The sequence below is a fragment of the Mesoplodon densirostris genome, chromosome 9 (assembly GCF_025265405.1).
Source record: "Mesoplodon densirostris isolate mMesDen1 chromosome 9, mMesDen1 primary haplotype, whole genome shotgun sequence".
Taxonomy (NCBI): Eukaryota; Metazoa; Chordata; class Mammalia; order Artiodactyla; family Ziphiidae; genus Mesoplodon; species Mesoplodon densirostris.
Genome location: NC_082669.1, coordinates 10,083,482 through 10,106,040, shown reverse-complemented (window position 1 = coordinate 10,106,040; position 22,559 = coordinate 10,083,482). Strand labels below are relative to the sequence as shown.

Below are 22,559 nucleotides of genomic sequence, written 5' to 3'. Positions count from 1 at the left end.
GGTCAGGACTCTACTTCAAACCCAAACCCCTGAAACTCTTCTCCATGGTGTCTAATCACTTTTAATTTATTCCAGAAGAATAAGCTGCCATACTCTGTCACGCTACTTTTTCCACCACTATTTTCCTATTGAACTTGAGAACTATCTTTTGTCGAATTAAAACCACATTTACCAATAATTTTGGGACAAACTGGTATCTTCACGAGTCAGCTTTTCATTCCAGGAAGAATCATTCATCAATTCCACATTTATTACTCTTCCTTCATTTCAACTCTTATACATATATCTCATATACTCTTTTCTCTTTCTTAAACTTCAAGTCCTAATGAAATCAATCAAGATGGCAGAGTAAGAGGATGAGAAGCTTACCTCCCCCCCACAAACACATCAAAACTACATCGACATGTAGAACAATTCTCACTGAAAACTAACTGGAAACTGTCATCAGGACTCCTGTACAACCAAGACTGTAAGAAAGATACATATGTAATTGGGTAGGAAGGGAAGAAAAGTGATTGGGTCAGGACCTGTGCCTCTGGGAGGGGACTCAAAGGAAAAGGGAGATTACACAGATGGAGACCTTCCCTGGGGAGTGTGCGGTGTGAGTCACAGATGGGGTAGACCAATACTGGTGTCCTGCACGGGGGACATGAGACCCTTTGGCTGGTGGGAGGACCTCTGCAATGAACAGGAGGGCTGCGGGAAGCCTGGACATCACTTGTGAGGGGTGCATGCATGCGCTGGCTTGCTCCCAAATCAGGGTGAAGAGAAGACTACTCTAGCGGCTGCTGGTGGCCCATGACCACATTACTACCTGGCTCAGCCCGACCTGAGAGAACGCCCTGGTCCCACTCATTCCATGTCACAGTGCAGCACTGGTTCTGGGGTGGCCACAACTGGGAAGAAGATTCAACACAGGGACACAGAGGCGACCCCATCCCAGGGCGGAGCCTGGGTGGACTGGCAGTGGCCACTGTTGGCACTTACTCAAGCAACGCCTCAGAAGAAGCCCAGATTTCTGATGGCGGCTGCTCCATCACAGCTCATGCCCTCATATATGCTGAGTCTCCATGTGGGCCCTGCCTGCCCTGTGGTGCGGCTCTACCACAGAGTGGGGGCAGCAGAGTCTTAGGGCTGTGATCAGCTGTGAGGGACAAAAGGCACTGGCACCCAAGTCTGTGTCTGAGCAGAGCAAGGGCAACAACTGCACCTGAAGGAGCAGCTCATCTGAGACGGCTCAGACTCCTGTCTGTGGACAACATGAGCCAAGAGCTCACATGGGCCCCACTGGCTTCCACACGCCCCCCATGCTGGGGCAAGGATCCCATTTTTGGAGGAGAGAGGAAAACACAAACTTAAAGAGAACAGAACCAACTCAGGCCTGACCATCCAGGCTTTTGCTCCAGCAACTTGGGATCAGACCTCACCCACAACAGGGCAGTGATGGCCAGTGAGCAGAGGGGAAGTCTTGCCTCACACCGAGCTTCAGCTTTAGCTCCTCTGTGTGTAGTCCCACCCCCTACCAGGGTGACAGATGTCAGCACAGGCTGAAGAAAGATGTTACTAGCATCCACGTCAAATCCAGCTCTCCCACCAAAGGCACTGGGGACATGCGGCTTGTACAGGGACACTCTCACACAAGCACACACATTTAAAACTGCAATAGGTAACTGCTTCACCTAAATTCATAGAGGCAGAGAAATTTAAGCAAAATTAAAAGGCAGAGGAACTACTCTCAATTAGAAGAGCAAAAGAAAATCCCTGAAAAAAAGAGCTAATGAAACAGGAATAATTTACCAGATAAATAATTCAAAACATTGGTAATAAAAATGTTAACTGAATTAGGGGAAAGCATAGGAAACACAGGAAAACTTTAACAGAGAACTAGAAAATACTACAAAGACCCAATCAAAAATAAAGAATTCAGTAACTGGAGAAAACAAACAAAAAAACCCCAACACACTATAAGGAATGAGTAGCAGACCAAGTGATACAGAAGAATGCATAAGTGATCTGGAAGAGAGAAAAATGGAAATCACCCAAACAGAACAGCAAAAAGAAAAACAAATTTAAAAACATGAAAACAGTTTAAGAGATCGCTGGAACAACAAGTATACCAACATTCGCATTATAGGGGTCCCAGAAGGAGAAGAGAGAGAAAAGGGTATTTAAAATGTATTCGAGGAAACTACAGCTGACAACTACCCAAACCTGAAGAAAGAAACAGATAACCAGAAGCACAGGGAGTCCCAAACAAGATGAACCCAAACAGACCCACACCAAGACACATCATAATAAAAATGGCAAAAGTTAGAGTGAGAATTCTAAAGGCAATGAGAGAAAAACGAAGAGGCACACAAGAATCCACATAAGGCTATCACCTGATTTCCCTGCAAAAACTCTGCAGGTCAAAAGAGAGTGGCATGATATATTCAAAGTCCTTAAAGGGAAAAACCTGCAACCTAGGATACTTTACACAACAAGATTACAATTTAGAATAGAAGAAGAAATAAAGAACTTCGCAGACAAGCAAAAACTAAAAGAGTCCATCAATACTAAACATACCCTAAAAGAAATGTTACAAGGTCTTCTGTAAGTGAAAAAGAAGTAAGAATCTATATGAAAGGGGAAATCCCACTATGAAATACAAATATATTGCACATATTAAGGATCAACCACTTAAATATGCCAGTATGAAGATTAAAAGACAAAACATTGTAAAAGAACCATAACTACAGTAAACAAGGGATAACCAGGAAGATGCAAAATGAGAAGCCCGCGCACCGCAACGAAGAATAGCCCCTGCTCTCCACCACTAGAGAGAGCCTGCGTGCAGCAACGAAGAGCCAACCCAGCCAAAAATAAATAAAATAAATACATTTATAAAAAAAAGACTCAGTGAAGGCCCAGATAATGATTAGCATTTTTAGCAATAAAGTATTTTTAAATTAAGGTATGTACATCATTTTTTAAAGACAATGTTATTGCACTCTTAATAGACCACAATTTAGTGTAAACATAACTTTTATATGCACTGGGAAACTAAAAAGCTTGTGAAACTTGCTTTATTGTGGTGTCAGGAACTAAACCGGTAATATCTCTGAGGTATCCCTGAACTTTGAAAAATTTTACCTGTTAGGTGCAGTTATTCATACGAGTTTACTGGACATGAAGTCTTTTCATAGTCCTTCTAGATCCAGCAAATAAATCAATAACTTTTGTACTTTTAAAAACTATAGTTCAATTCAAAATGAAAGTATTCCCTCTGCCTCACCTTAAGAATTACTTTGCTATTTCAAAAACTGCAAAAACAATTAATTTCTAACTATAAAAAACTATCTTGAGTGCATCATGTAATTAATGGAAAAATATTTATCATACATGTCAACACCTTCTTATAAACTTGCCCTATACTTGCAAAGCAATTAAGTTATCCTCTGGCAATCTCTCTTTTTAAAAATTAAATAACCTTGATTACTTGCCCTGCAAGTAATATAATTACTAAATTTGTCCATTATTTCAGACTCTTTTCTTCACAGTCTGTAATTTTTTGTCTTTTAAATGAAGATAATTCTAAGCACCGATTTTTTTTTGCCGTAACAAACAGTACTTTTTAAAAAAATGAAATATAGCTGATTTACAGTATTGTGTTAACTTCAAGTGTATAATATAGTGATTTAGTTTTTTTTTTTTCTTAAAGAAACAAGTATGTAAGAGAGAGAAAACTCTGGTTCTCTTAATGAACTTAATTCTACTCCTTCCTTCTGCTCTTTTTTAATACTTCCCTCCAAAAAGCAAATGACTACAAAATAAAATATTCATAAACATCCATAGAACTAGCAATTCTATGAATTAAAAGGTCTTAAAATCTAAGTCAATGATAAGCATGATTAGTTATAACAAGCCCCAGACAGATGCCTGCTGGACTTTGCTAAAAGTACCTCCCTAAGGTACCCTGATTTCCTCATTGCTTAATAATCACCTGGGAGACTTGCTAAATGCAGATTCTGGCTCTTCAGGTCTGGGGTAGAGCTTGAGATTCTGCATTTCTAACCAGCTGACAGGCGCTGCTCAGGCTGCTTGACCACAGACCTCACCTTAAGAAGAAAGGGCATAAACTACAATATTCTTGTTCGTTGACATAAGTGAGATATGAATCAACATAAAGTTTTCCTGAAATCTAGATGGATGACTATTTGATAAGACATGAAATGAAATTACTCTCCTAAAATTCATATGTCACAAAACTGTACTGGCGTGCCAAATATCTTTTATTTTACTTGAATTCTGGCAAAAGGGCCTGTTTTGCAAGGGTGGAGAAATCACTTTTAAATTTAAATTGTGCCACAACTTACAAATGTGCTCATTATCATATACAGAGTAGGAAAGTTCCTAAGCTAAGAAAACCATGCCTTTGTTTAGGAACACATTAGGGGTATTTTAGAAAGAAACCTGAAATTTAAAGCACATAGGAAAAGGAACAATCCAAATCATGTCTTTCTTGCATATACAGTGCAATTCGATACTTAAACAAAGCCCCACTCTGACATTAGTGGGTGTTAAACTGTCAAGCCAAGAACTGGGAAGTGTCTGAGATTTATCCTTCTTGCAAGCTAATGAGTAATCCACCTACAGCTTCATAGACACTGGCAGAAAAATACAAGCCCTTTGGGTCAGAGAGAAAAGGCCGCTTACTACTCATAGCAATACCAACAGCAGTACCAAGAGCCACACTGCCACCTTTGCTCACACTCACAACTCAATTCCCACAGGAGGATGGGAAGAGGGCCAGGGGTCACCTGCATAGGCAGTAGGTGTGTTTCAGGTAAGGAATCCCAAGATGAGGAAGGCCTTGATCTCATATAGGGGCTGCTGGCAGCTGGCCCATCCTCCTCTCCAGATGGACAATATCTTAATTACTCTGCATTGTAAATCTCTTCTGGGGAAAGAGACATCTCTGTCTTTTCTTATCCTGGAATGTACATAACTCTGGGCAAACTGACTGTTAATGCTCAGACTTGAAGAAATGTGACACATTCACAAAGAACTGTCTCCTAACAGTTGGAAGAAAAGTGTTGGAAGATGACAACAACAATAATAATAACCAGAAAAATGATTACAATAAATAAGCACTTTTCATGTGTTATTCCATTTGGTGCTCAGTAACTTAAAGGCAAGTTAAATATGGTTCTGTCTATTTCAAAGAGGAGAAAACAGATCTGTAAGCCTTAAGTAACTTGTATAAGCTCACATAACTAGTAGTTTTGAGACAGGAGGCAGATGGGCACCCTCCCCACCATGGCCAGCAACTGGAGATTCATTCCCTGTAGACCGATACTCCAAGACGAGAATAGCAGGACAATTGAGAGAGAAGGCTGGGCGCTGCCCAAATAGAAGATAACAGGCCACGTAATTCCATTCTCAAAGTCAAGGAGACCCTCCCAGCTAGAAAGCTTCTTGGAGGTCAAAAAGGGAGGGGGCGCCACCCCATAGTAAGTGATGTCAACTACCCATAGCCCTCTTCACTAAAATCCATCTTGGCTCAGGGATGCACAGGCACACGTGGCAGGATCCCGAGATACACCAAATACGGACTCAGAACCAGGCAAATCAAATGATTGGTCAAAGGAAACCTGGAAGAAATGCCCCAAAGAGTGATTCAAACTACCGCGAGGGCGCAACTCTCTGAGTCCCCGCATGTGTCTAACCACATGTACTGTACTCCTTTCCCTCCTAATAAATACTTCACTTGTTTCACTACCTTCTATCTTTGTGGGAATTCTTTTCTGCAAAGCCAAAGGGCCAGGGCCTTGTCACTGGCCACTGGTCTAGTGGCTAGGATTTGGCGCTCTCACTGCTGTGACCCGACCTCAATCTCTGCCTGGGAGCTGAAACCCTGCTTCAAGGCGCTGCAGGCCAAGGCCACCTGAGATCAGTTTCAAAGGTTGTGCATTACTCCTACGCAATTCTATGAGTACATCTAAGAGGCAGGATTGTGAGGAGAGTGGGAAGTAGGTCACTTAACCAGAACTTAGCCTGACTAATGTCACCAGATCCTTTCATCAGGATCATCCCTTCCCAGCCTCCTATGTAGCTATGGATCCTCACTCCTCATTTTGCACTGGCATTTAGAGATTGTCACCTCTAGAACTGTTGTTTATTGACTACAGTTGGGGCAAGGGGTAGAGTTGATTTGTTTTTTAAAGTTATCTCCTACAACTAATAGCAAAGATATTATAAGGAGTATTTTGATTATTTCTTTCTGATGAATAATCAAAGATAGCATTTTAAAATGACCACAAGTTAGGAAAGCTTCCCGCAAGAAAACTGACTCAAAGATCATTAACGAAATCCTAACATTTGCATCTAATTCTTAAATAAAAATATGTGATTTTACTGAAACACAAGACCATCTTCTTCAGTTGTTAATTTTTCATATATTGTCCATAATCATCATACATTTTCCTTTCATCCTCCACTGGCTTGCAGTATTTTACTCCTAATACGTCAAACTTCCTCACTTTCATAAACAAATTCCACTCTTTGTGTCAACATTTGAAATTTTGCCTGCAAATCAGAACATGCTGTGATTGAATTGCTGCTCTTATCATCTACCACTTAGTTCTATCAAAGTATATAACTGGATTAGTGGTAAAACAGCTACATTATGCCTGCATTTAAGATTTGCCTAACAGCAGGCTTCCTGTCTGCAACAAAGAACAACCCTGGAGATTATACAAACACTAGGAAATGATCAACATTTGTTCTGACGTTTATGTGTGATTGAAGCATAAAAATTACCGTTCTCAAAAAAATAAAGAAACTTAGATACATAAGCCTAAAAGTGAGAAGCTGCTTGACTTTTCTGTCTGATGGTTCTAGGCAACGTTGGGAAAGTGTTCAGACTGCGTCATAACTCTGGATGACAGACATGATCTTAGATTATGAGGATGAAGAGAAATGCATGAGGGCTTTGTGGGAAGATTACTGTCAGAGTTAATTATGGAATCACTACCAGATATCCTCAGTGCCTTATTATTATGCCTCCCTGAAGTTACAAAAGCTAAAAGTTATATTGCTTCTCTCCTAGACTTTCAAGCAGTTTCAGAGAGAAAAATATAAAAGCACATCTGTATGCATACACACACATAGACCCCAGGAGATTATAACTATATTAGAAGGTTTTTCTTTTCCATAGAATCTCTACATCATTAAGTTATTACATTTCTATTTAATGAGAAAGGCCTATCTTTTAAAGACAAAAATATGATTTTACTTTTCTTTGACCAAAATGTTACATAAGAATTAATTCTTTTCTTTTAAGTTTTTTAAAATTAATTTTTATTGGAGTATAGTTGTTTTACAATGTCATGTTAGTTTTAATTCTCTTTAAATGTATCACTTTCAGGTATTTTTTTCACCCAACTAATAAAAATGAAGAATTTCTTTGAAATTATGAAGTTGATGTGGTTGACATTAAGTGTTATATAAATGTAAATAACAATCTATGTAGTTTGATAGAAGCAAAAGGACACATGATAAAGGAAGTAAATAAATTTATAAAAAGGAGACACATTACCTAAGCAAAAATGTATAATCCAGATATAATGTTTAAGTGTTTATTTGAAATTATAAGAATAATCCAATTCATATATGCTTTTTCAAGCCAAAATATGGCAGATTTCTTAAAACAAGTCCTCCACTGAAACATAAATAACCTTCTTCTTCAAAAATTAATACATTTAGATTTAAAAGAAGCATTTCTCCTTGCTATTATAACCTAATCATATTTTATCTTAGAATTTCTAAGAATTCTAATAGTTTGGAAATTTATTTAAATATATCAGATTATGCATTAAAATTAGTAAACTTACTTTATATTTTCCTTCAGGATCCAACCACATAACTTTGTGGATAAATCTAGACTAATAAATGAAAACAGCTATGCTCCAATCTTGGCTTCTCACTTAGAAAAGTTACTACACTTTATGTTTCTTTATCTATAAAATTTAGGTCAGTAATATTATCTCCCTCACAAAGTTGTTGTGAAGAATAAATGAGTTACTCTGAAAAACACATGGAACAGTTCCTGTCTCATGAGCAGTGTTAAAAAAATTAACTCTAATAATTCACTATAATGTGATTAAATTGAAGATTAATACACAAATTAGATAAATAATGAACACATACCTACTTTAGATCTTGTTCGTATTGATTTTCTGAAGGGTAAATCTATGTCTGGAATAATATGATCAGCTAATATCATTTAGTGACTTTTCAACCATGAAAATGTACTAATGTTTTTGCTCAAATAACAGAATTAAACAAAAATATATAGTCAATAAAAAAATCAGAGTATAGTTGACAAAAATATCTCCTTATGGTAAATAAGGACCATAAACCACAAAGTAAATTAATGAACCTCAACTAAATAAGACAATATACTAGGAACTGAGACCAGTAAAAAATTTCTCTGGTAGTAGAGTGTGATATCACTATGACTTCATCATAGTGTATGATGAAGCATCTTCTGCAATATTCACCTTAGAATTTGCATCTTCTAATATCACACTTCTCCCCTATTTTTGAATACATAACTGAGATATTTTCATAATTTTTAACTCGACACATTGAGATACATTACTTCCATATCAAATGCATTCCCAGTTATTTCTACAAGCAACATATTCACTTTGCCTATATGCTTTCAGTTCACATATTGAAGTTACATCAAGTGAGGACGCCCCAGCAGGGATTTACAAAGAGCTGTCAAGGCATCAATAAAGTTTATATTAACCTGATTCACAGAAATCACAAGGAAAGACCTTGCAATTTTGTTTCTTAAGAAGTTAGTTAACAATTTTCTTTAAAGAAATACACATTTAACAACCATAATATTTTTAGAAGAAGCAAAGGTCCTTAAAACTTGTCAGGCATTAAGAATCTCAAAGGCGAACAAACTTATGGAACCAAGGGGGGAAAACCGCGGTGGGGTGGGGATGGTGGTGTGCTGAATTTGGTGATTGGGATTGACATGTATACACTGATGTGTATAAAATTGATGACTAATAAGAACTTGCAGTATAAAAAAACACAAAACAGGGCCTCCCTGGTGGCGCAAGTGGTTGAGAGTCCGCCTGCCGATGCAGGGGATACGGGTTCGTGCCCCGGTCTGGGAGGATCCCATATGCTGAGGAGCGGCTGGGCCCGTGAGCCATGGCCGCTGAGCCTGCGCGTCCGGAGCCTGCGCGCCCGGAGCCTGTGCTCCGCAACGGGGGAGGCCACAACAGTGAGAGGCCCGCATACCGCAAAAAAAAAAAAAAAAAAAAAAAAAAAAAAAAAAAAAAACCACAAAACAACTAATACTAAACTTTCTTTGGGTTATTTGTATGGAAGTATGTTAATATAAATGTTTCAGACATTACATGAAATTTCTAAAAATCTTATATGTTCTGGTATTATGTTATAAATCATAATTCTAGTTATTACTTTAAAATGTGTATCTCAGAAATAACTAAATTTCCTTGTCAACTGCATTATTATGAACTTTCATCAAATCTTTAACCGGGGTCATTTTTAAGGCTTTCGTCATTTACAGAGAGTTCTGGGTATACTCTGATGTTTTTGCAAAAATGTTCCTATAAAAGGGTTTCATCTTCAAGGAAGTCATAGAAAAGACTCTGACAAGTACAGGTTTTTGGTAACTGACTACACTGCTGAACTGAATGAATAAGCATTTTCAGAACTCTAATGGAAAACTGATGAATTCATAAAAGTGCTAACAAAAGATCAAGATAAAAAAATTAATTACATGGGACTGAGTGAATTGATGAGGATGATTATAATTTTTGTGGCTTTCTGTTTGAATAAAAAAAAATCCCACAAGGACTCAGAGGCAAAAAATATACAAATCAATTTTCACTGCAAAGTAAAGGAGCTGTTACAGTGGAGGATTACTGGACTGAATGTCAATATTATGACATAGTATGAGTGTGTTTCGTGTTTGGTAATTGCAGTCATTGTTGCTTTTGTTGTGGTCATCCATTTACAATGCTTGGTGTCAGTTTATTTAACTCTTGTAAAACTAAAATACAGTGGGTGTTTGTGGGAAAAAAAACCAACAATCTCAAAGGCAATCCCATCTAAGTTTTTTTATTTTAATTAGGAAAGAATCATTGATTGCTGCCTAAAAGTTGAAAGCATAAAATTCATTCAAAGCCATTTCTACTGTTCAGTCAGAAAATCTTTTGAAGCATATTTTTTATAGCACTGTTCAGTTTCTAACTGAGGCAGATGCTACTGGTACCCCATCCATATTTCCTCACGTATCAGCCCAAATTTAACTGTCCAAGGTTTCTGGGAGCCTTTTGCTTGTGCACATGGTGGCCTGGGAACACTGGGGAATTAACATCCTTGGGAGGAGTCATTAACTTCAAATACTCCAGCACACTGTCCCCTTGGAAAGAATAATTTCAATTTCAATTCATGCAGTCTACCTTGGTTCACAGAATTGCCCAGAGGATTAAGCTCTACTCACTCACAGTGGTAACTTGTTTGATAACCCACTGTTTATCAGTTCTCTTCCTTTTTTGGCTTTACTTCTCACATTTCTCTCAACCTTTCTTAGAATTATTTTCCAAATAAGCCATTTGTACTTGAATCCTTACCTCATGAACTATTTCAGAGGAAAGACAATATAAGTTGATACTAGCAGAGGTCTTAGGAAACAGATCATCAGGATGGGATTCCAGAATTAAATCATTCACCAGCCATGTGGCAATAAAGATTCCTCTGGTAATTGGCTATATATCAGTGATAACTGGAGTAAAGAAAACCCCTCAGAGGCTACAGCATCATAACTGCTAAGATTTTTACCTGTAGTGACTGGAACACAATACAGGTTGTCAGGTAAGTAATTATAGGGGCTTGGAGTTGGTTGGTTGTTGGATTGATCCCTTTATCATTTAAAATTCCTGAAAATGTAACATTGTTTTTTATGAGTGGATACAGTCTGATGCCAGCACATCAGTGGACTTAGCACCATGATTCAAAGAACATACTGCCTCTTGAAGGACAACATTCCTACTCAAAGACTGTCATCTGCAAGCTGGAGCTTTAGTTTCACACTTAAGAGACTATCCCAGTGTTTTATCAGGTTGGCTGTTTCTAAGTGATGCAGTATATGGTAGACCCAGTGGATCCTGTGGTCATTTGTTTGTTGTAAACAGTAATTATAGGGGCTTGGAGTTGGTTGGTTGTTAAACTCAATGAAAAAAGTGACAACCTCAGATCAGCCAACTACCAACTAAGCGCAAAGTGTGAAAGCCAGAAGATATACAGGAGCCAATAAAGAGATTCTAATTTTTTGATGTGAGAAGGACAACGTGTGCTAGAAACAGACAGAGAATTTGCTTTTGAAAGTCACATAACTATAAAGGAGGCCACATCCACACCCATGGCAGGTTTCTATGCAAAAGTCAGGACACCAATAGGCAAAGAATGGGATCTTAAGAGTAGAACGGGGACATGGGTAGATGCTATTGAGAACAATGAACTTCCAGATTCCCCTATATCCTCTGGGTATGCAGAAGTAATCTCTTCCTCTTAGAAGGTAGTAGCTTCTCCCATTCCCAGAGACCATAAAAGATGATGTTCTCCCTTAAGATCTGATCTCATCTCCCTTCATGGCTCTAGGCAACAAATAGACCAGGTCTCAACATGGCCTACCTGGAAAAATAGTCTCTGTTCCAGGAAAACAGAAAAAGAGAATATTCAACAAAAGAGATGCAAGATCTGTCTAATATGAACAGCAGATACTGGGAGAACATGTCAGGGGATGGATGTTGATGGATCTTGAGGCAAAAAACACCTGGTCATCAACTTGGTGTGAGGGAGCAAGTAGCGTGAGATAAGACAACACCACTCCTGCATAGGGGCAAATGGCTTAGCCGGTTGGCCAATGCCCTTGAAGAAGCAAGAATGGAAGACCTTCCCCAGACAAAGAGCTCTGGAGAGGAAGCGTGAGGATGGACCTATGGGAGGAGGCATGAAATGTGCAGATCTCTGTCTCACATCAATCACCACTAGAGAACATTCATACAGAGGAGGTACTGAACAACTGAGTGGAGAGGAGGATTTGTCCACTGTATGCAGCAACTGCCCATAAAAGCAGCAGCCCGGTAACAGAGAAAGAGGGGATATATGTGGGCCTAAAAACATGGGCTCTTTCTCTCCAAGTGGGATACAGCTATCACCATTAGTGAATGGCTAACCCATTGGAAACTGTCCAATGCTGAGTCTTTAATACAGTATCACTCTTCAAAAAGACATTCAACAACTTGATTTCAAACAGATTATATTCGATTTTATCCCTCTGGAATGGGGTGGCGCCAATTTTGCTTTTCTTGCTATTGATACATGTTTCAGTTGAGAGTTCCCCTTTCCTGTTTGCAATGCCTCATGCAGTATCATTAATCCTCTGGATTCACACACTGTCTGATTTATCATCATGGGATACCATCACGGTATCCTACATAACATTTCCTCAAATCAAGCAATCTATTTTAAGGTGAAGGAGGTCCAACAACAAACAAATGACCACAGGATCCACTGGGTCTACCATATACTGCATCACTTAGAAACAGCCAGCCTGATAAAACACTAGGATAGTCTCTTAAGTGTGCAACTAAAGCTCCAGCTTGCAGATGACAGACAGTCTTTGGGTAGGAATGTTGTCCTTCAAGAGGCAGTATGTTCTTTGAATCATGGTGCTAAGTCCACTGATGTGCTGGCATCAGACTGTATCCACTCATAAAAAACAATGTTACCTTTTCAGGAATTTTTACATGATAAAGGGATCAATCCAACAAGAGAATATAATACTTGCAAATATCTATTCATGCAATATAAAGCACCTAAACACATAAAGCAAATATTAACAGACATAAAAGGAGACACTGACAGTAGTACAATAATAGTAGGGGACTTTAACGCCCCACTTTTACTAATGGATAGATCAGCCAGATAGAAAATCAATAAGGAAACACTGGCTTTAAATGACATGTCAGATGCCATCTTTAAGGATCATTAACTGGATACAGTGGACATACTGGACAGGTTTCTAACTACCACCACCTGCAACTTTTTGTTACATTTCTCTCTTATGGGCAGTCTATTCTGACCACACATACGGAAGGCTGGTACTTAAAACCACAGCTCACTTGGCCTTGAGGCAGAATAACTTTGAACTTCATATTCTATACAGCTTCTAGGATACCTCAATAGGATTAAATCCCTTTAAATTAAATTAAGTTCTTTTACTTGGCATTCTTCCTCCCTTCCCTTGCCTAATTTCCTTTAATTGGTTGTGTTTCCTGGGATCCTGTCCCAAAAAAAACATTTACACTTGAATCCATGAGTAAGAATCAGGAGGAAGCCAGATTAAGACATTAACCATATTTAATGTCTGCTGGTTTTATCTAAATTTCATTAGATATGCCAAATCTGTACTGAATTTAATATTTTTACAACTTTCTCTTTTGCTTTGCCAAAGATAATATTTTGTTAGCAACCTTTCCATTGCTTTTGTAATAAACAATATTTTTATGTACAAATTAAACTAAATGGTTATCTTTTCTGATCATTTTATTTGGGAGACCAAGCATTACAGTTTATTTGTTCTCATTTTGTTGAGTAAGTCGTGAGCTAACACCCAGGGTCAGATTATAAAATCAGACTGACATGAATCAGAGCTCTTAAGCAGTATCAAATTTTACTAATAATATCAAGGATGCAGACAAGCTAAAGGAGAGCTAAACGTTCAGATAAAGCATAGAAAGATCTGGGTATGGAGGGCAGTTCCCCAGATGTCATGAGCTGAACTGTGCCCCCCTCAAGTTCCTATGTTGAAGTCCCAACCCCTGGTACCTCCAAATGTAACAGTAATCATAGATAAGTTCTTGAAAGAGGTGATTAAATTAAAAATGAGGCCATTAGGTTGAGGGTATAATCCACTATGACTTGTGTCTTTATAAGAAGAGGAAGAGACACTAGTCTGCACAGAGGGATGACCGTATGAAGTGGTAGCAAGAGGGCAGCCATCTGCAAGCCAAGGAAAGAGGCCTCAGGAGAAACTGACCCTGCCGGCACTTTGATCTTGGACTTCCAGCCTCCAGAACTGTGACAGAAAAATTTCTGTAGTTTAAGCTACCCAGTCTGTGTTATTCTGTTACAGCAGCCTCAGAAAACTAATAGACCAGGTCCTACATTACTGTATTGGAGACACTCCTCTGGGCCCAGATGAAAGAGGTCTCAAAAAGAGCTTTGCAGGTTGAGTATTTAAACTATGAAATATCTCCAGTTTATTACCCAGAGAGTTATATTGCCTATTAGATAGTTTTAAAGGAATCTTCCTTCATTGATCTTGGGTTCTATTTATGACAGTTACCCTTAGCTAGGGATATCCTGCTAAAATCATTTTTGGAGTAATTCCTCTACCTCTTAGTAAATATGATTTATCTAGTTACTTGAGGCTCTGGTTGACAAGAGACTATATTCAGTTCCTCTGCCTACTTTTTTCCAGGGGATACCCTTCCAGTGCAGGGAGTAAATTGACTGTAGGCCAGCTGCTTTAACTTCCTCCCATGTGGTTTTAGAGGTAGATCCATTCTCCTATGTTCAATACAAAATGACCTCACCACAAATACTTCTTCCCTCACGTGCATCTCTATGAATACAACCACTTCAAATGTGAAATTATATCAACCAGTACACGGCCATGAAATTTTCTGCCAAAATTCTATGAATTAAAGTGAAATACAGTAACATTCATTTTGTCCTGTTTTATTTGCTTCAGAGTTCAATGCTCTCTAGCTATGAGGAGGAAGGTCTAAAATGGTTCCTGGAAACAAGAATTTTAAGAAAGCACATTCAAGTATCTATTGGTTCTCACATTAATTAAAAAAAAAACTTTAAAAACATAATACATTATGGATATATGTCCAGTATGAAAAAGGAGCTTTACAATGAACAGAAAATTGCCATACAATTACACGGCTGAGTCACTATTTATTGGGAGTTACAATGATATCAATGAGTACGGGGGTTCACGTCAACTGTTTAAGCACCTCTGAGTCAAAGAGAATATATATAATGTTTTTCTTTCATGTTCATTGCTTCAATCACTCCATTCATGGGTAAATCCTCAAACATTCAGAAAGGACCTTGGTGTGGAAGTATGGGAGAATGAGTAACAAGCGAGGATAGCTCAGTAAGATAGTCTTGTAATAGGACCAGAAATATCCCAGCCTATCTATGACAAAACACTATAAAGTATTTAAAACCAGAGGGAGATAAAAACTGTAGATTTTACTCAGCAAAAATGCAGTCATCATATACTTACTGAAGCTACGTTCACAAAATCATCATCTGAGAGGGTTTCCAACATTTCAGAGACAGATGTTCGGATCAGCTTAAGTGTCAATCCACTAACACTCCCACTCCTATAAAAAAATGAGTCCACACATGTTAATGACCATGTAGTTAATTAACATCATACACCCTCAGGAAACGCAACTTATGCACTGACTCTAGATAATAATATTCAAATAATTTTGTCTTCAAAAAACCAGTATTAGAAAAAGTCCTATTTTTGATAGCAAGTAGAAATAAATTACAAAAACCTTGTCTTTCTTTCCAACAAGCATCAGAATGCATATTTTTCTAACTGCAGTGATGAAAATTACATGTCAAGTGACAATTTTAAGAAACTGTGGATACTCATGGCATATTCACTTATTGAGAAAATATACACTGAATTCCAGCTCTGTTAGCCAAGTTAGTAGTGAGGGCTACAGAGGTAATAGATACAGTCATTGCCCTAGGGAGCTCATTGTTTGACTTGATTAAACCAATAATTATGAAGCAGCATAAGAATTTGATAATAGATTTGTAAACACAATGCTTTGTTTTATATCCTAAAGTAGATATTCTCTGGGGTTTGGTCTTCATTTTTCTTGTCTCTACATATTTTATGATCCTGAATGACCGCATCTATTTGCAGGGCTCCTCTCTAGGCAATTAACTTCCACTTTTATGTCTCTAGTTCCCAACTTTTTCCCAGTTTTACTTTTCTAGCTGTTATCAGATGTTCTCATCTATGTCACTTTGCTTCTGTCATCCTTCCACCTGAAATTCCACTCTTTCCTCTCCCTTCTCATGCCTGCCTTGTTAAATCTTAGCTATAAGGATTCAATTCCAATTTTATCTCCTTAATGAAGTCTTTCCTGACACTTTAAAATGAAATGTGCTGTCTCACCTATGTGTTCCTTCAGTGCTGTGTCATGCTTTATATCTCTCACTTCCTACAATTGTTTTAATTTACTGATGTGAATATGGTTTAATTTCACTAATACATTTGAATCATCTTTGAGATCAGGGACCATGTCTTAATCATCTTTGTATCATCACATTGCATATAGGATACCCTCAACACATTTCTATTGAAATACTTTTTTTAAATGGCATTACAACTTCATCTATATTTTTATCCCACTTGGTATCTGACATGGGTTTCAAAGATTTTAATAAAAGAAATTATTTCAGGAAATTAGCATATATCCAATAGGATTATAACATATTGCATTACCATTCAGATTTATACTTCAGAAGAATATCAAGGATTAGCATATGTACAAACTCTATAATAACTTAATTAAAACAAGATGAAGTTTAAATGCATTGTAACAAATGAAATGAGATTTAACATTTGTTACATTTGTCAAATTCAGTTATCTTCTCTTTCTCAGGCAAGGTTATAAGATTTTAAACTTGTTCAATTCACATTATAATGGAGAAATTTTCAAACGCTGACACTATCCTGTGAAATGAATTTAGTTGCCTATAAAACATTGGATTCTGTTTCTTCCAGTGGCAAAGAACAGATGAAGGTATACTTTTATTCTCTCAGGGAAAATAATATAAGCAATTTATACCTCACATTTTTAGTTCCTTGGTATTGCTCTTAAAAACTAAATCTCCAAAGCAGGATATATTATTCATTATGTTCTACAGTTTCATCTTCTATCTTATTGGAAGATTGGAAGATTACACACATGCGCACGTGCGCACACACACACACACCCTAACTTGAAGCAATGTGACAAAAAAATAAAATGACCAATATAAAAACTCAGGAAATTCTTTCTTGTATTTCAGCATTGCCCTTGAGAAAGACCTAGTATTGACATTCAATATATGTAATATTTATCTATTGATATTTTGTGGCCAATCCCTAAAATATATTTGAATCATTAATAACTAAGTGCCAACTAATTATTCTACTTTTTTTGTAAGCAGAAACAGCTTAGATTTAGCAACCATGTACTTTAATATTGTTTAAAATATAAAGCAAAAAACTGGAAGCAAATCAATAATTTTTCAAAAAGCTCAGACTTCAGAACCAAGCCATAATTTTCAATTTTGACATAGATTCCTCTCATTTTCAATAAGAGAATTTTTGTTTGTTTTGTTACTGCCTTAATGTGATTTCTTTGTCTGGATATAAAAGCCATCATAATTATTCCTTGTCTTTTTTTCAACCTATTTTCTAGTCCCAACCTACTACTGTTATCTAAAACTCCTCCCTATATTCTTAGTATATGAAAATTATGTAATATTTAACTACTCACACGTCAACCAGAATAAGCATGTCTTTAGGAGATGCGGCTCCTTGGATGTACCTGTAACAAATATCATATGAATAATTTTTTCTCTTGTAAAATATCAAGCACTGATATTTATTGAACTGCTATTTACTAATCTCTGAGAAATTTTCCAAGCAAGGCCCTACTTCCATTCTATCTAGGTAGACGATGCTCTTTTATTCACAATTCTGTAACATCAACTTTAGAAAAGCTACATTTAACATAATAGAAATGTCAGAGGCATAATACTTAAGGTATGTTTTACAGATATTTATAACAAAGGAATAAGAGATATGCTTTAATACTCGGAGCAAAAGAAATTAACTTCTGGAAGAACAGTTCCCTAAAAAAAAAAAAAAAAAAAAAAGTTAGCCTAAATTCCATTTTGCTGACCACAGGTTCTAAAACTCACTCTAAAGAATAATAATAGGGTTTCCCTGCTGGCGCAGTGGTTAAGAATCTGCCTGCTAATGCAGGGGACAGGGGTTCAAACCCTGATCCGGGAAGATCCCACATGCCGCGGAACAACTAAGCCTGTGTGCCACAACTGCTGAGCCTGCGCTCTAGAGCCCACGAGCCACAACTCCTGAGGCCACGTGCCACAACTACTGAAGCCCTCATGCCTAGAGCCCGTGCTCTGCAATAAGAGAAGCCACCACAATGAGAGGCCCATGCACTGCAACAAAGAGTAGCCCCCACTCACCACAACTAGAGAAAGACCGTGAGCAGCAACGAAGACCCAACACAGCCAAAACTAACTAACTAAATAAATACATAAAGAATAATAATAATAAAAAAACAAATAATAAAATTGTATCATATATTTAAACACACACAAAAATCCCCGCAAAAATAGATTAGTTGTCTAATCTGACAAAGGGACAATAAAGACTGACAAAGGGACAATAAAGTAATTAAAAAACAACATATAATGTTACTTCCAAGAGTCTCAAGTAGTGGTTCTCAGACATTATAGTATCTTAAAAATCACCTAGAGAGCCAGTTCAAAATGCTGATTCCCACACTCAACCCCAGCCCTACAGATTCAGAATCTCTGCATGTGAAAAGAGACTAAAGGAGAATAGTTCAGCCACTGTAGAGATAAACTTAACTACAGATGAATGATCCCGAAAACTCATGTTGCCTGGCCACAGGCTGATGGGAAGTGGGGACCTGCCTTCCCCAACAAGAAGAGCTGCATCTGAACTCAGTGTTCTACTTATTGTCCAAGACTCTAAATCTAACTTCTCAGAAGCCTGCCAGATAACTTGTTAATAAGTTTTCAGGCAACATTCAGCACAATTAGTAACTATTCAGGACTATATGTTCATGAAACAGAGTTTACAGCTTGCACTCAAGTTTGTTTTTCTATTAGAAGGTAAAATGGCAGGGTTGCTGGGATATTCCAGTGGAAGGCAAATCTAGTTCATGTCTAGCATCTTGACAAATGGTCCTGGCATGCCTCTCCGTGAGGAAGATGGAGGACAGGATATCATCTGTCTCTTCTAGTTGGGACCTAGTTTCTAAGTTTCCACCGAAACAACTGGTTCCTGAACCGAAATCATGTGATGTCATAGGCTTTGCCTCCACTCAACAACCCATGGCTCCAAAGCCACTAATTTAGAGAAATATTATTAAGAATAATATGTGGATTAATAATACCTGGTACTATTATACATGGTTGGTGTTTATGTAAATTGCTACTGGGACGTTTAATAGGGCATTTTAAAAGCCTTAAATACATTTCTTTGAATCAACTATTATGTGTCTTAGAATTTGTCTGAACCCTAGCAAAAAGTCAGAAATAACCAAAATGTCCAATAATAGGGGATTTTTAAAATAAGTTACCATCTGGTCATTATTTTAAAATGATGTTACTGTGTCTCTTATGAAAAGGTATTGATATGAAAGAGTAGGTTACAAAGCACTATATTGTATAACATGTGAACTCATTAAAAAGTATAGAGCCATACATTTAAATACATTAAAATAATGAATTAAAATGCACGAGTTTAATAATTGTTTCCCAGTGAGTGTAATCATGACGTATTCGGTATTTTTTGATTCATATGTTAGGAAAATGAGTTTATTTAGTAGTAAGGAACAAATAAAGTTTTTTTTTGGAAAAATGAAACTTAAGCTATATGACTATAACTAGGGGCAGCTCTTACCTCGGGGCTAGTCCTCATTAGTTCACCACCAGAGGCAAACTACATTCTACTCTATCCAGATGTTGATTATTAGAGCCCTACTCCAAGCAAACTGGGAGACTTTCAATAGAAATCCCCACCAGCTAAAAGAGACTTAGAAGTGACATTGACTATAAAACTTAAAGTAGTCCATTTGAAATGCATTTGATGAATCATTTCAACAACTTCATTATCACTGCCCATTGGAACTCATCATCTTCATTTAGCTTTAACTGTTTTAAAGTATAAATGTATAAAAAATTCCAATGTATAAAAGGGAAAAAAGAGGTTTTTAAATAATCAGACAATATTCATCCTAATAATGGAAAGATTCCCTCCAACTTTTTAACAAAAAAAAAAAAAAAGAAAGAAAAGAAACCTTATTTTGTCTTTTTCATCTTTTCATGGCTACCCCAAAATCTTACCATGGTCTCCTTCGTACATCGTAAAGGTCAATCTTGTTTGGAGTTCTACTGTTATCAACCCATGGAGAAGCTTAAAAAGAGAGAGAGAGAGAGAGAGAAAGTGAGTGAGAGACGGCAAGAGAGTGAGAGAGCCAGAGAGAGAATTTAAATTTCAAATAGAGAATTAAAATCAAACTATGGGGTTGGCCAAAAAGTGCCTTCGGTTTTTAAGTAAAAATAAAAGACACATTTTTCATTTTCACCAAGAACTTTGTTGAAAAACGTATTCACCACCCTTTTGTTCTACTACTTTGTCATTTTTCTAGGGACTTCATAATTTCATTTTCCCGAAATTTTTTATCTTTTTGAGCAAAGAACTGTTCCAGGTGCCTTTTACAGACTTCCAGGGAGTTGAAATTTTTTCCATTAAGAGAATTTGGTAAAGACCAAAATAAATGGAAATCCGAAGGTGTGATGTCTGGTGAATACAGCGGATGAATCAGAACTTCCCAGCCAAGCTGTAACAGTTTTTGCCTGGTCATCAGAGAAACATGTGGTCTTGCGTTATCCTGATAAAGATTATGTGTTTTCTGTTGACTAATTCTGGACGCTTTTTGTCGAGCGCTGCTTTCAGTTGGTCTAATTGGGAGCGGTACTTGTTGGAATTAATCGTTTGGTTTTCTGGAAGGAGCTCATAATAGAGGACTCCTTTCCAGTCCTACCATATACACATCACCTTCTTTGGATGAAGAATGGCCTTTGGTGTGGTTGGTGGTGGTTCATTTCACTTGTCCCATGATCTGTTCCCATTCCACATTATTGTAAGTATTCACTTTTTATTGCCCATCACAATTTGTTTTCATTACGTTTAAGGAGAGAATCGCATGCAGAAATACGGTCAAGAAGGTTTCTTTGCTTAACTTACGTGGAACCCAGACATCAAAGCGATAAACATAACGAAGCTGGTGCAAAAGATTTTCAATGCTTGATTTGGATATTTTGAGTATGTCGGCTATCTCCCACGTGGTATAATGTTGATTGTTCTCAATTAATGTCTCGATTTTATCGCTATCAACAGCTGGTCTACCCGACCTTGGAGCATCGTCCAGCAAGAAATCTCCAGCACGAAACTTCACAAACCACTTTCGACACGTTCGATCAGTCACAGCACCTTCTCCATACACTGCACAATTTTTTTTTGCATTTCTGTTACCTTTTTACCTTTCTTGAAATAATGAAGCATAATATGCCGAAAATGTTGCTTTTTTTTCTTCCATCTTCAGTATTAAAATGACTACACAAAAGTTCACTAATTTTGATAAAGTCTTTTTTAAATGCACGCTGATATGACAGCTGTAACATACTGTCTAACAAAATTGTTTCAAATGAAGTTAAAGACAACTAAGTGCTACTAGAGCCATCTTACAGAAAAAAACTGAACAGACCTTTTGGCTGACCCAATATTAGATTTTATCTAGGAAAGTAATACTTTTAAAAGTCACAAAGCACCAAGGACACATTCCACCTATCCACAGTAATGTTAAAATGGGAGATACCATTTTTATGACCTTAACCTTTTTCTTTTTTAAAATTTAAAACAACGCAGCAATACAAAAGAAAGTTGTATAAGTCAATTTCTTTTTCACATTATTTCAGAAATAACTTGTTCACAATTGGGATTTTCTGGGTGACAATGAATATGTTTTACCAGGTGTCCAGGGGCTATACATTTTCTTTCTTATCTACTAACAGAAAAATTTACCTTAAAAGAAAATTTATTTGCCACTAATGGAAACTGTACTTACAATTATTTGATCCTTATATTTTAATTCAATGCTATACTATCTTGGTCTATAAAAAGATTGTTTTTCTTGGATTGTTATCACATAATAGCATAATTTTTTAATCTTATTATTCCCATATTTGATAATGGCCAGTCCATTTGAAATTATCATTTAAAAGTTAAATTATAATTAACATAACTGCACAAAAACTTTTCCTGATATTTATTTGAATGATCTGAAGTAATTCAAGTACAGATTCAAGAACCTTCTGTTAGGGGACTTCCCTGGTGGTACAGTGGTTAAGAATCTGCCTTCCAATGCAGGGGATGCGGGTTCGACCCCTGGTCAGGGAACTAGATCCCACATGCATGCCCCAATTAAGAGTTTGCATGCCACAACTAAGGAGCCCACTAGCCGCAACTAAGGAGCACACGTGCCGCAACTAAGAAGCCAGCCGGCTGCAACTAAGGGGCACACGTG

At 37.3% G+C, this 22,559-nt stretch overlaps 1 protein-coding gene across 3 annotated transcripts in view; it reads right to left on the bottom strand.

Annotated features, from left to right (window-relative positions):
* Positions 1–22,559, bottom strand: part of CACNA2D1 (calcium voltage-gated channel auxiliary subunit alpha2delta 1) — a 505,032-nt gene that overhangs the window by 98,906 nt on the left and 383,567 nt on the right. For all 3 annotated transcript variants that reach the window (XM_060107477.1, XM_060107475.1, XM_060107476.1), the window contains 3 exons: positions 20,317–20,386; positions 17,688–17,738; positions 15,401–15,500 (listed from right to left, as the gene is read on the bottom strand). In XM_060107477.1, coding sequence (XP_059963460.1) covers positions 15,401–15,500; positions 17,688–17,738; positions 20,317–20,386 — 221 coding nt within the window. The remainder of the gene's footprint in view (positions 1–15,400; positions 15,501–17,687; positions 17,739–20,316; positions 20,387–22,559) is intronic.